Source organism: Trachurus trachurus (assembly GCF_905171665.1).
Source record: "Trachurus trachurus genome assembly, chromosome: 1".
Lineage (NCBI taxonomy): Eukaryota > Metazoa > Chordata > Actinopteri > Carangiformes > Carangidae > Trachurus > Trachurus trachurus.
Window position 1 is genome coordinate 21,984,991 of NC_139891.1, and position 14,589 is coordinate 21,999,579.

At 42.3% G+C, this 14,589-nt stretch overlaps 1 protein-coding gene across 1 annotated transcript; it reads right to left on the minus strand.

Moving 5' to 3' along the window:
• Positions 1-592: 592 nt before the first annotated feature.
• On the minus strand, positions 593-13,008 carry dkk2 (dickkopf WNT signaling pathway inhibitor 2; the record flags this gene model as incomplete). The annotated part of the gene is made up of 4 exons (XM_083977181.1): positions 593-1,329; positions 2,693-2,824; positions 3,202-3,355; positions 12,805-13,008. 4 exons carry the CDS (start codon positions 13,006-13,008, stop codon positions 1,079-1,081), a joined length of 741 nt encoding a protein of 246 aa, XP_083833307.1. The 3' UTR covers positions 593-1,078.
• Positions 13,009-14,589: the final 1,581 nt, after the last annotated feature.

The following is a 14,589-nucleotide window of genomic DNA, read 5'->3' on the forward strand; positions in this document are numbered from 1 at the left end:
GTCTCCATTCCTACTGGCTTTGTAAATGGAAAAAATTGCACTTCCATCGTACCCTTGAATCCTGTTCATGTGATTGGAAAAGCAGAACCATCCTCGGTCTAGTATCGGAACCACTAAGTCTGCAGCAGAGCACTACCTTCAGTGCAAAGCCTTTTTAACCCACACAGTTGTATCACAGCTGTATCTGACAGATCAAAAACGGTTCCCACAATGGACACAATACTTTATCTCTCTTCTTGTGGCTAAAAGTCGGGCGAGGAGCTAATGCCCCAGATGAAACTCATCACACTAATGTAAATGTTCTTTCAATCTTCACACAAGTCGAGCTCTGGAGTGAACAGTGTGTGAAATTAGTTCCTCTATGACCGGTATTTATGGGGTCTGGACATTGTTACTGGTTGTGAGTGTCTCGCATTAACAATAGCTGGACTCTTCAAGACTTAAAATAAACAATATGATACTGAAATCTAATAAAACAGACAACACATCGCGGCAAAATTCAGATCCAGTAGTGAAACACATCCAACCTTTTAAAACAAACTGATTTTTAGACTTTGGTAAAAGAATGTGCTGTGCAGTAAAAATATGGCTTCTATGTAAATAGTCTACCTGCATAATTAGTACAAGTTGAAGATTGATGAAAGACTGCTACATCTGCTGCCTCCATCTAGAAAAGATGATCCATACCTATCACAGCATCTACTGGCTAAACCTGTGGCTCCCTGAATGTCATTGAGATGTTTGTGTAAAATGTTTGCTGTCTTTGTGAGCAAACACGCCATGAGCTCACTGATCTCACAAAGCTGTGAGGTGTATGCGTGTGTGTGTTGTGGTGGTGGTGGTGCATGTTTGTATGTGGGTGCAGGGATGGACCACTCACACAGCAAGCACATTAAAGGCATTCCCCATTTGCTCTGCGCTTGGTGAGTAGCGAGCTTGAACCCACAAAGTCTGTTCTGTCTCTTGTTAGTCTCTGTCTCTTACTCCTTTTCAATACAGCCACAACCCATCCTTTAAAAAAAAAATTCCCTGGCAGATGGAGACGGAGGCCTCTACGCCGACAGCAGCTGCCTCCGCTTCAGATCCTCTGGCACATGTGGAGCCTGGACTTGGACGAGGAGGTGGCGTCTTTCCACACCTTACAGGAGAGGCCCTTGGCACAGTCACAGCGTTGGAAGATTTCCAAGCCGTGAGAGCCTTTCTTCCTCTGCTTGGTGCACACCTCTCCCAGCCTCAGCACCGGCTTGCAGATTTTGGTCCAGAAATGGCGGGCGCAGCAGTAGCCCTCCGAACAGTCAGATGAGCGCAGGCAAGGGTCGCCCTCATGTCCTAATGGAGGAAGACAACAAGCAGCACTGATCAGTGGTGAACCAGCCAGCATCAAACTCCCATACTGTATATCTGGTTGGCATATCTCTACTCGGGAAAACAGAAACAAATGCTTCATCAGGGACATGAAAGACCGGCATGAAATCATAAACCGTTCCAGCATCTTGGAGTTGCTTTGCTCTATAGTGCCCCAGTTAAATAAAGAAAAGGAAATGTATAATCACTGTTCATTAAGCTGTTATGTTTTCCATACGGACGAGTTTAGCAACCCTTTCTTCACGTTTCAGTTCAGATTGCATTATGTGTGGCCATGTCAGAGACCAAGGAAACACATGAAGCTTTCAACATAAATCAAGCAAACAATTTGCTTATTCTGTATATTAACCATATAGTCCCATCTGGTCTGAGTCTGATGTTCTTGGCAGGTGGTCAGTATTACTCCAATGAATGCATAATTAGTACAATTTGGTCATGTAGGGTTTTTTTCTGTGGAAAACATTTAAATGTATATCACCTCTTGCCAAAGGCTGCTGTATCATTCAAACCGGCCGCCCTGTATCCCTGACAAAACCACACTTTGCTGATTAGTTATTTCAATATGAGGTTCCAACCATCAGCACGATGGCCTGGTAAGCCTGTCTGCTTGTTCTCTGCTTTAACACCACTGATTCTCTGGGCGGATTTTTCTCAAGTGGTGGCTCTTGTTGGGCCATTATAAAGTAATAATGTTTAAAGAGGGGGAGTGAGTCAAGCACAAATAAAATGAAATGGCCTTATTTATAGGAGCCTCAAGTGGTAGTGCTATTTTCACATTGATTTTAGTATCACAGTCTGCTCTCTTGAAGTTGCCTTACAGTTGAGTAATTTAAATGTCTCATTAAATGCATTGCTTTATGGATAGGCCCTTACTTTACCTTAAATCAGGTGACATGTACATAAAGCAGGGGGCTCAGTGAGTTATAAGCTATAACCCTGCCAAATTTACATTCTGTGGTTTTCACTTGTGTACCACACTATATGTGCTGTCAGGGGAAAGTGTTTGTATGGGTTTATGTAGGTGCAGAAACAGCAGGGGCATTGTGGTTTCTTCTAGGCTCCCCATGCTGTGATTTGGGCTCCCAGACACTGACATATGAGCACAGGGGTAATTATCAACATAGTTTGTGGACTGGCGTCGCCCATGAACTCTGTAGGACATGCAGACACTGAACAACAGAGCAGATTCAGCCATCCAGACCAGAATCAGTGTGGATGAGGGCAAAGAAGATGAGAGCAAAGACAACAGTGACAGTGTTCAGAGACAGTGGGGTTTCTGGTGGGCATGTTTTAAACATGACATTAGACATGTGCAGTCATATCTTACCTTTTAGAGAATGCTTAGCATGTGCTTTGCTAGTCTTCCTCCAGTTGTGCTCTTTGGTGGAGAGTTTGTTATGCTCATCTAATGCTGAGATGTGAGGCGAAAGCACACTCTCAGAGATAGGGACACAAATATCTGCAGAGGGAAAACGAATAAAACAGAAACAGGAGTTTTTAGTAAAGGCAGGTAATCTCTGTGAAGCAAAGAAGTGTATTTTATCGGAGCCTACAGGCATCAGTTTAATGCATTTCAACTATAGTTCAAGTTTCTGTTCAAAGGCATGTGTTCAGCATTATTTAAATGTATTGGCTCCTCCATTGAGTCTCTGGGCAAGATACAGTGATACTATTTGTTCAGTGACCTAGAACAAGTCACTTTTTCCAGATTATTTGCATAAAACAAGAAATCAAATTTCAGAATTGCACCCTAAAGTAACAATATTACTGAGATTGACATGCAATGAAATTGTGTGCATGTGTGCACATGTATGTGCGTGTGTGTCAGGTACATACAGTTGCTGCAGCGGTTCCCCGGGCAGCACATGGCATCTCGATGGCAGCGCTTCTTCCTCCTGCGGCAGGTGAGGCAGCGAGAGGGAGCCTGTTGAGGGCTGTGGCAGTAGCTGCCCACACTGCACTCCTTATCACTGCTGCACGGATACACCTGCTGAGGAAAAGATGCCTTTACTCTATTTGTGAAAACATACAAACTACATTGCAAGAGCACAGACTCATCTTTACAGAGGAGCTTATAGATCATTTCCATGATATCAGCCTTTTAAACACAGCTGTTGTCACATCTAAAAACTGTAAACCTTCTATACTTGTAAGAATGTACTGGTGGCAGTGTGGTTGCAGTTTCATCACCCACCTACTCAGATTGTGTGCATGGCAGAAGTTGCAGTCATATTTTGTGTGTGGCTCTGAATTGACAGACATGAGCGGGACTAATAAAAGCTCAATTACTGCTGTTTCTGAACAATACAATAAATGCTGCCTTTGATATTTGACTTTAATGTATTTGCCTAAAGAAAACATAACTGAAACATGAAACATGCACGCATGTGGCTGTGATGTAGGGTGATTTTCTTAATGAAATCTGTAGGGTCATTCTGTTCTCACTCAAAATGACACACATCAGGATGCCACATTATATAAAGATGCTATAGACTGGCTGATGGACACGCTGATCCTGCAGTTACTGTAGCTGTCAAATCAAATATCATTCAAAATGTCTTGTCTGATGGGAAATAAGTCCAGTCTGCCCACACAAATTCTTCCGCATTGTCAGATTGTTGAGTTGTAGACATTGCTGTGAAAGGAGAGAAACACTGAGCAAACACCTACAGAACTTGACACAATCCCAGCATTCCTTCTAATTGAGGCACCACAGTTGTACCAGGCACTTCAAGCTGCAAAATTCGAATTACAGCAAGCAGTTAACAAGCCAAATAAAATGTGTGTTATGTTGCTGTTTATAGGTCTTTGGAGAGACTCCCTATCCCCCTGAAGACAAGAGCACTCAACTGTGACTCTCTCTGGGTCGTGCTTGGTCTATTCCTTCTAGTCCACATCGGCTGTGTTTAAGTGCTGTGAAAAATTTTGATTGGATCAGAAACAAAGGCGAAGAAAAACACTGCAATGCATTTTGTTAAGCAGGCATTCAATCCAAGAAAATCCTATCAAAGGTTATTTTAGCTTGCCTAGTTTTCCAGCTGAGGAAAACTAAGCTATGGAAGATATCCCAGTCACTGCAGTGTATTTTTTTTCAAGGATTCCCATATGAGTTCCTCATTGTTTGAGTAACCTCAACTATTAATGCCTGTGGACGTTGAGATTTTCAATTGTAGTTGTAGTTGTGGCAAAGCACCAGAACATCTCTCTAGTCTTCTCTTTCAGTGCACTGAAACAACCATGCAAGAAAAACGACCACCTTGCAATCATAAAATCCACTGTCCACAACAGTGCAAAGAACAATTAAAACCAAGCTCACTTTTTCCATAACAAATGCGCTACACCAATGGGAAGTTTTACTGGAATTGCCTTGATATAATTCCTTGCACATGTAAGTCCTGTCGCCATTAGACTTGGAGCAGGAGCAAAGAATCTTGACATAAATTGTACCACGAAAATCAAATGAACTCCTCCGACAAATGAAATGTCGTGAATTTGCAGTGAACTCATGAAGGGAAAGGGACATTTCGAACAGCTGCATCAATGCTTTGAGTTCGAGCTCAGGTCGCAGTAAAAGTCTAATGTTCTAAAACTAATGTTTCCTCCAATGGCTTAACATCTTTATCTTATTTCGAGCAATTTGGTTTGATTTCAGGGTACTGATATTACAGTGGATGGGTTGATGAGTTGTCAGACATTTGCACAACATTGCACCTATTGATATATGCAGCTAAGAAAAAGAAAAAGTCGGATATATCTGACTGTGTAAATTGTGTCCAGTGTGGATTGACATTAGAACAACATGTTTGGCTGGCCAGCCACATTCAGCTGGCACTGCACTGACAGATCTGATTTAGTATGGCTTACCACTGACAAACATGGAACAATAAACATACAGATGATCATGAGAGATGTTTAAATCAGAACAAAATCATTATAGCCACAATAAATAGCAAACACCCTTTGGAGTATAAAGGTCAGCTGAGAGTGGAGGCCATGCCTGGAAGAATAGGCATCACTCCAAACATGAATGTACTCCACATGTTACAATCAGCTCTCAAACATACGAATATTTCAGCACATTAAAAGTTGTTGCTCGATGTCCTTGTGCTTCAGAAAAGCGAACAAGATTAGACTCGTTGGATGGATGCCATACTGACTTTTCTCAGGCTGGAAACACATGGAGGCAATGATACAGCCATAGAAAAATGAGAAGGAATATTAGGCTGAATGCTCATCTATCATTATGACAGATTGCCATGATGCAGATGCTTAATGTATTGATGAAAGTAACAAATCCCTGATGCTTGATGGATTCCAAATATTTTTTAATAAGTACAATGTTGAGAGCTGTTCACAGAATATTCAAATGGCTTATTTGTAGGGCAGACACACTGATTTCATGTGATCAGTTTAGCTGTTATGCAGAGTACAGGTGAGCAGGCCCAGAGTGGCTAATCAGGATTCCCCGGTGGTCCGGTGTTACTGGGTTTTTCTTTTGTTGTTGTTTGTTTGTTTTTGGGCCGGTGTTCAGTCGTGGCACTGAGTTGAAAAATCACGGATGCTACCGCTGTTCCCAGGCCGCCTCCAAGTAAAAAAGACAATAGGCCTATAAATAATGTTAAGTAATTTAAATAGAAGTAACTAGGCTATGATGCGACGCCACAGTCTTGTAGCGACTCAGCAGTAAGATCCTGCACCAAGCACCAGCCATAACATTGGGCCAGACCCGGATGAGCTCCGTCTCCTTCAATATCATTACATCATATCGCTACAGAGCTGGTAGGCTAAATGTCATAATGAATGTGAACGTGTCGCGTATGACTGGTAAACACGTAACAGCATCATTGACAGTCGGAACATCATTCTGCTCCATGGTGAGTTTAATGTCTCACCGTAAAGAGTGTAGTCTCTGTAGTTAGTTTAAGGTGTTAGGCTATAAGCTTGCTGGTAGGCCACTGTATATATTGTATATAGGCCTATTGTATAGGCACGAACCGAGATGCAGATTTTAAGAAGAACACTTGTATGATGTAGAGGAGCTTTGTCCTATATGTATGACTACTTTTTTTCTCTCTCTCTCTCTCTCTTTTTTATACAAAAAATTTGAAATCCAAGCTTTAGACAGTCAAAGTCTGACATATATCTAGGAAAAGCTTGTGTTTTATTTGTTTTCTTGAAAGTTAAATGAAAAGACAACTCTCATATCTCCCATGACTAAAGCCAGGAAATTAGCTTAGCTTAGCATAACAAAAGGAAGCAGGGGCAATAGTGAGATTTGAGGCTCCCTGAGGTGAAAGATTTTTCAGCAGCCCTGAAACTCAATAATTAGAGAGATGTTTCCTATTCCTTAATATTTGTTGAAATGTGTATTTAAAGCAACTATTTATAATGTATTTATTTCAGTTCAGCACCTTTGAACAACATTACCGCCAAGTAAAACCTTTAGCATGTAGCTCTCTCTGTTTGCATATTGAATGAAACATTGGGGAAAGTTGCATCATCTGCAATAGTTTTAAAAGTGCTACAGTTGTAGCAGGTGTGTTTTGAAGGTAGGCAAACACATTTCCCATTAAAGATAAGCTACGAAGCTAATCATCTTCTGGCTCCAACTCTAAACCCATATTAGATTGGTATGGATCCGTTCTTCTAGACACTGTCAAGAAACAAACAAACATGTTCCATAAAATGTCAAATATCCAGTTCCAGTCCAATCTTCTTAAGTTTTGTCAAACTACTACAGTCTACAACCTTTCAAGCATAACTCATCTTTAGTGACAACTGCTTGTTCAGAGAAATATTGCCATGAACTATTGACGTAGGCTACACAGCCAAGGAGGAGGAAACACCAGAAATCTGGTCTGAAGAGAAGTTCAAGAAAGTGCAAAGGGAGTTTTTTTCCCCCCTGACATGAAAAATGTGCTGTTATCTAAATATGATGACAAATGGGCCCAGCCACGTGCTGTAGTACTTCATACTACCTGCTCTGATTTCTATCTGTGTTTCTGGCAAGCAGACTTGGATCAATTACAGTGCATCACACATATGGGGGTGGGGGGTCAGGGTTAGAAGAAGGAGAGGAACGGGGCTCACCTCTTCCATCATGACTCAAACCACAAGACAGCCCTTTGAAACCCAATGATACAACACTGACCCCCAAATCACAGCAGATAATCTCACCTTATCTTGTCATGTTTTAAAATGCCTTATTCGCAACTTCTGAGAGACAGGGCTTCATTTGGATGCATCTCATTCATCTCATACATCTTTTTTCTGTTGCTCCCTTATTTTTCCCTAGACAGCTTTCGCACATAAAAGCGCAGCCTTGGATCCTGTGCAGGAAGTGGGCTGAGAACTGTGTACTCTGCAGCCTCTCTTGGTATGCTGGTGAGACGATAAAGGCAGAGACAGACGGAGAGCCATAAGGGAAGCCCCCTGGCCCTGTCTCGTGCTGCTTTCGTGCTGGTAAAGCGCCGTGACTTTGAAGAGGAAACTTAAATGTGCGGGAGCAACAATCTACAAGGCATTTACTACAGGATATACAAGGCTTTGAACCCTCCCCCTGGTCTCAGGATCCCTTATTTACCTCTGCACAGTCATTTCAAAGTGCTGATATAATTTGATGGAAGTGCCCTGTAATGCATGAAAAAATAATGGCTCTTCCAAGTTGAGGGTGTTTCAAATTTAGGGACAGGATGAAAATAATTGGAAAATTAAAAAGGGTTGAATCTCCTGTTTCACAAAGCAAGACCCTTTCGCAGAATTATTTATGGGGTCTTTGAGTCCTACCACCGACCATTATATATATTAACTAGACCATATACCCAAATTTAAGACACTGTCCTCTCAAGAAGAACGATAGCATCAGAAGGCAGGAGGTCCAGACAGATAGTCAACAAAACATCAGACTTTGGATCGCAGGAAACCACTGTTTATTTCCTATTTCAACCAACAGTCAACTTTGCTTAGTTTTTTTTGACATCACCACAACCATTCCCTAACCTTAACCCAGTGTTCATTGTTGTAGTAGTAATTTAAACCCAAACCACAATGTTGCTCCAGTGTTTCTAGCCCTAACCCAACTAACCCTAACCCCACTGTGACCATAAACCTAACTGTGACTTAATGTGCTTTTTGCACTAAACCCAACCAGGTTATTTCTGTGCCTAGACTAAACCAAACCATATACCATAACACTGCGACCATTAGAAGGTATCACATCATCATAGAAAACAGGCAAACATCATTGTTTGACATTTAATTAGACGCAATTTAAATCTCACTACCAAATGAGACTGTTGATGTGAGTCACCAATGAATTGCAATAACATGGGAACAATGTCAATATATGCAATTATTAACTATACTGAAAAGGATGCATAAGTGAAAAGTCAAGGTGAACAAAATATAAAAGATGCTTTCCTGCTCTTCTAAAAAAAATATCTGCCTTCAGCCTCTCCCCTTTACCCCAAACCTTATAGTCCTTCACCATTTTACATGGATGGACACCTCAATAATATCATAGAGCAAATTCATATATGCTGTATTTGCATTTGTTTTGTCTGAAAAAAAAAGCAAATAAAAAAAATCACAATAAACCTAAAGCCAAGGACTTCTTCACACATTTGGTCAATGTCCACACTTTTCATGTCGTGATTGCACTTGACCTTCAGAGATCCAGCGCGTAATCTGAAACTGTGAATGGTGTTAATGAGTGGCAGGGGCCTTTGGCAGAGGCCAGAGTCAAATAAACGATGTCACTGAACAAACAAACTTCATATGCCCTGAAAGCGCAGACAGCCAGTATCAGATAACATAGGGATGGCTGCGCACAAGTCACTCTTACAAACCATGTCTTCAAAAGCAGCTCGGCGTCTTTCATCACTCAAAACACATGTGTTTATGGGCATGTCTCATTTCAGTGCAAGATCCCAAAGTCTCCAAAAACTAGACCTTCCTTAAGTTAAGTATACATTCTGGGTTGATCTTTTTCATCGGACATGAAGAAAGGCACACAGTCACCACACATGACTGCTGTCTTCAAAGACGATCAAAGACGAGGGGAGTACTTTTGATGGTAAATCTAAGAGGTGTGCTGCTCTAAAAGGTGTAATCCTGTGGAATGAGATGTGCGTGGGTCTCCTCTCTCATTAACAGGTCCAATTGCAATAAAAGAGGTCGCAATAGGAGGCCCCTAATGGCTCCAGCGCAGGGCCCTCACGGTGCCCAAGGGACCCACAGACTGGAAAAGGCCACAGGACGGCGGGCCAGAGCACAAACGAAGCAGAGCGCTAACAAGCAGTCACACCTCTTTCTCTCTCTTTCTCAGCTCATTAGGATCACTAAACAGTCATTTTAGGTTATAGAGGAGGAGGTAGGCTGGGCCGAGGGAGAGAAAATACGTGGCTGTACTTTTATAGGTAGAGCCCTCAGAGATTGCTTGTTAAAGTGATCCCTGTGTTTAATTAAATAAAGCAACTAGTTAAAGCTGCTGATGTTTTACAGACATGTACTGCATGAATGCAGCCACGCTGTCGGTTCCCTTGTGGGTTCAGAGGTTACAGTGGTGAGCACCGCCTGCCCGTGCTATCCATTTCTGTTGGTTCCCTTCCAAGGAGCCAACAGTGCCACCCACGAGCGCCGGCTGTCAAGGTCTTAGAGGTTTTGGTTTTGTCGGTTTCACTCCAGTCAGGCTGATGTGAAAAGGGCTGAGACAACGGAGAAAACACTCTGCAGTTTGCTCTGACTCAACGCCAAGGGATAGCCAGAACCTGACCCTGGTTTCTGAGTGATTAATATAACCCTTATCGCCAAACGTTGTCAGCAGCTGCAGGAAATAAAAGCACATTAAGCTGTCAAATGCTTCCTATAACCAAGGGCTTCAACCAGCGTTCCTAATCTGATGGATAAAACACCAAATTACACCCTTGTTTCCTGCTGCAGCGGCTTGTCTCCGCAGGGTGGCTGGACTCTCTCCCTCGATAATTTGCTACATCTGAAAGTAAGCCAATGAGGGCAGTTTATTGGAAGATTTTTGTAATTTTCTGCACTTTTCTATAAATGTCGGGAGATTTTCAGGCCCCCAAACAGCTGCCTTACTCCGTGTAAAAACGATGTCTGTTCTTGTTTTTGACTACAGATTGAAGAGGAGATAGTAGGTTAAAAAAGAAAAAAGAAAAACCTCTTGAAAAATTGGCACAGTGGTGAATTATTACGATTCTCACTCACACAACTGGCAACAGAACAATCGCATCCATCCGGAACCCACTGCAGTCTCTCCAGAGGTGAGATAATCTGCCAACTATTCCTCACCAACTGTAACGAACTCAACAGCATGACAACACGATCATAAATCTACCTGCTGGATATTGGCACTGAGGGTTCCCATAAAGCACATTCAGAGAAATTTGAGTTGGCGTGTGCCCATTTTCCACATTTACACCCAAACCCTTAATCAGCAGTAATTCACTTCACAAATGCAGATGGACACGGACATATTTTGGGGCGCCTGCTGTGAAACACTTTGAGAGAAGAACGACTCAGTAACAGGTTGTTTTGTGTCATTCAGCTTGTCTCAAAGCAGCAATCAGTGCTGTGTACTTATTAGGAAAGATGAGAAGTAATTGCTCTGGAGCTAAGCCTATGCCACACATTGCCATTACAACTTCAAGGTGAGCACAGACTTGTTATAGTTGATTTGTTCTGCTTATAAATGTCCACTGTATGATTAGATGCAGAAGGTCAGTGAAGTTTCCCTGCCGGCGTCAAGCCGCGATCTGGCCCGAGGCAGAACTGCGGTTGGTACTAAACAACTCTGGAGAACCTCCTGGCAGCCAGAGCACACACACATATACACACATGCACATACACATACACATGCACATACAGTATATACCCCCTCCTGCCGCAAATGTTATTAGCCATCATCATTTGCACACCCTAACTGTACACAGTGCAATTTTACTTTTATAACGGTATGGTGGTCTCTGCACACATATATTGTTTCCCCTCGGTCCAACCTTCCAAACCGCTCCAGATTATTGCAATGGCAAAGATGTAAGCAGGCGTTCAAATTGAGGTCTGGCAGTGCTGCTTGAGGTTGGATCTCCACACTCCGCAGAGAGGAGAAAGTGGCTTTTCCATAATTTTCTTCTGTCTGAGCTGGATGTCAGAGCGCTGCTCTCAGCACTATAAGCACTCCACCGATGTCCAATACTATCACTGCTGCAAGTGATATTACAGACGGTTGAAGCGGCCAAATGTATAAACATAAGTCAGTGTTAAATCGAGAGGCCGAGTCAATCAGGCGGAATAAAAAAACACTTAAGAAGTAAAGACAGGGGTAATCAGCTGTTTCACTGAGCTGATGCACAGAGAGTCTGCTGATGGAGATGTGGCAGTGCCATCTACTGCTCAGGGGGATACTGTGAGGCATCACCAGCATCTCTTCAGTTGATATGAACTCCTCTATTACACCTATATGTTTAATTTAAGCATACAGTTAGTTGATGATGATGATGATGATGATGATGATGAGGGCCTGGTGGGTTTTGTCAGTGTTTTATGTGTGACTGACATGTCGTGTTTCTTTTTCACTGTGGTGTCAGTTTTCCGGCTTCCTTTCAAAAAACTACACTAAAACATCCACTTCCCAGAGAAATTACTCTGTAAAGTGAAAACTTTTCTTTCTCAGCCAAGCAACGGGTGTTCACTTGTTAATTCCTCACTTTCTAAAAATTACTCATAATGTTCACAACTTTCTTTTATCTTTGTCTGAATTCAAGCTGCCAAATGTTGAGTCCCACCTTTGCTGTCAAACTACAGTATGGCACTTTGTTGAAACAGCAGGAATTGATAACTCTTTGAGTGGGTATTAAGTGGTCGGTAAGAGTATCCCTCAGAGGCCCCACAGTAAGAATCTCATAATCCCAGCAAGCGTCTGGACAACTTTAATAACACTAAGACCCAGACAGAAAATTACACCAAGTGTTAACTTTTTCTCACATTTTTGTTGGCATTAATGATTTACCGTGGAAGTGCAATGCACCCGACTGTGGCGTCAGGTCTGAACGGCAATTAGGGTTTATGAGGGGTCCAATCCCTGCAATTTCCAATAACGATTCACACGTGAGTTTTTTTTTTCTTTTCTTCTTCTCCTCTTCTGTGCAACTGGGCTATTTTACTTGTTCGCCTCAAGACACTATACGGACACGGTTTTCGAGGCACTGCGCGCAATTACGCACCGTTAATCTAATTTCAATAAAAAGAAATGCCACTTATATAATCACAAATAAATAGTAAGAAGAATAGATTATCACTACAACTTATTATCAACACTAATAATAGCGGAGTCCACTGTTAGAAATACTCTTACGGTTGTGCGTAAAAATTGGTCTGTCCTATTCATCAACGCACTTCAGACAATTAGATCATTCAAATTACCTGCGCAAGGATGTTGTGTTTCTTCGTGACCCCGATGTGGACAGCGGCGGAGCGGTTTGTGGCGGGTGTAGGTGTCTCTCCCAACAGAGCTGGCTTGATGGAGTTCGCCTTCGGGCGCGCCTCTGACACCTGGGATGTCCCGGTCCTCAGCGCAGCGACGAGAAACATTAAAACACAGCATCTATTCCGTGTGGAGACAAGCATCCTCGAAAAAATATGTAACGAAATGCCAATATAAGAAGGGAGAATCACTTGGAGAACGTGAACTGTGAGCGCAGAAAAGAAAACGATGTTTCTCAGTGAGAAGTGTGCGCCCTGGCAATGTCCATGCGCCTTGACCGACTGCAAAATAGAATAGTAGTGATGAGGCCGGGTTTTTGTTCCTGAAAATCAGATATTCAGAGGAATGACTGCCATCGACACAGTCACCTGGAAACAGAGAGCCCAGTGTAGAAGGGAAACAGTGAGTAACAGAATCTGTTAAAATGCTGATGCTCTGAGGGTCAGAGAGAAATTTGACAAGAGGTTTCCACTCTGTCTCTGTCTGTGAGTGAGCACTTAGCCCTGCAGCCGGGTGTTTTATGATCTCGGATACTTTCTTTTTATAGGATTGTAATGAGTTTGCTTCCTCCGCCCCTCACAACTGACAAAGAATGAAACTGATATGTGTGCGGCACTGCTGCTTGCGCATTGTCGTCTCGACACCGGCACCAGGAGCCCCGTTGGGGAAAAGCTATAAAATTATACACTGTGTATTTTAACTGGGCGCTTGACCCTTTTTACTGCGAGGCGGTTGGGCGCATAGGAAATGGGAAGATAAAAAGTCAGAGCTGCTCTAAGGAGGTTTTGTGGGTATCGCGGAACATTTTCCATAGGTAATAAATCCCTCTATCTGGGAAATTGTTACCTGTGACTCTAAAAATGTAAAATCTAAAATATCCACCGATATAAAGCGCTGATTTATTTAAACCTCGTGCCTGGGTTTGGGTTTGTTACCGAAATGATGCTCTGACCAATGTGAAATAGATAAACAGGATGCGGTTCAGGATCCATTTAAGCAGCATTCCGGAATAACTTAGAATAAAAAACAACTATCTGATAACCATTGTTTTCCCTGTGTGGGATGGGCATCCCTCATGATGCAAGGAATGCCAATGGTGATAGAGTTAGTGATATAAGTATTATAGAGGCTCCTTTGTGTGATTCTTAGAGCCCTGTATCAGGACTGACTTATATTCATGTTGGTTAAATGATAATACATGCACATGTACAATGAAGCCTTTTAGTTTCAGGCAGGTAAAGCCCGTGATTTATTTTTTGGAAGAATAATATGCTTAGTGCAGGGACAGGAGTCCTGCCTGGAGATTATTCATTTTGGTGATGTTATCAGTTTTACAACTCTGTATAGATGTATGCCTCAGACTGTCCTTCCTCATGCCTGTGTATTGTTTTGCTGTAGTCACAATCATCTTTTCAGTGCACTCCTTTTCTCTCTGAAAATAAAAAATACGATGCACCAATAGAAACCACAGTGCATGTAAATCACTGCAAAATTCATCTTATCAGCATTAAAAAATATATAATAAAATAAGCAGCCAGTCACCAAAACCATCTTTCCCACAATGGCTCTATGACTCTAGTACGCCTAATAATGCTTTAGTCTTCACAAGTTGGAAGCATCTATTCAAGGCTGGAAGCCCGGCTGGGCTGGGATGAAACCAATATACCGGTAAAGGCTTCTGACCTCAAAAACAATCCATCACAGGCTCCAATTCAAAGTGTCAA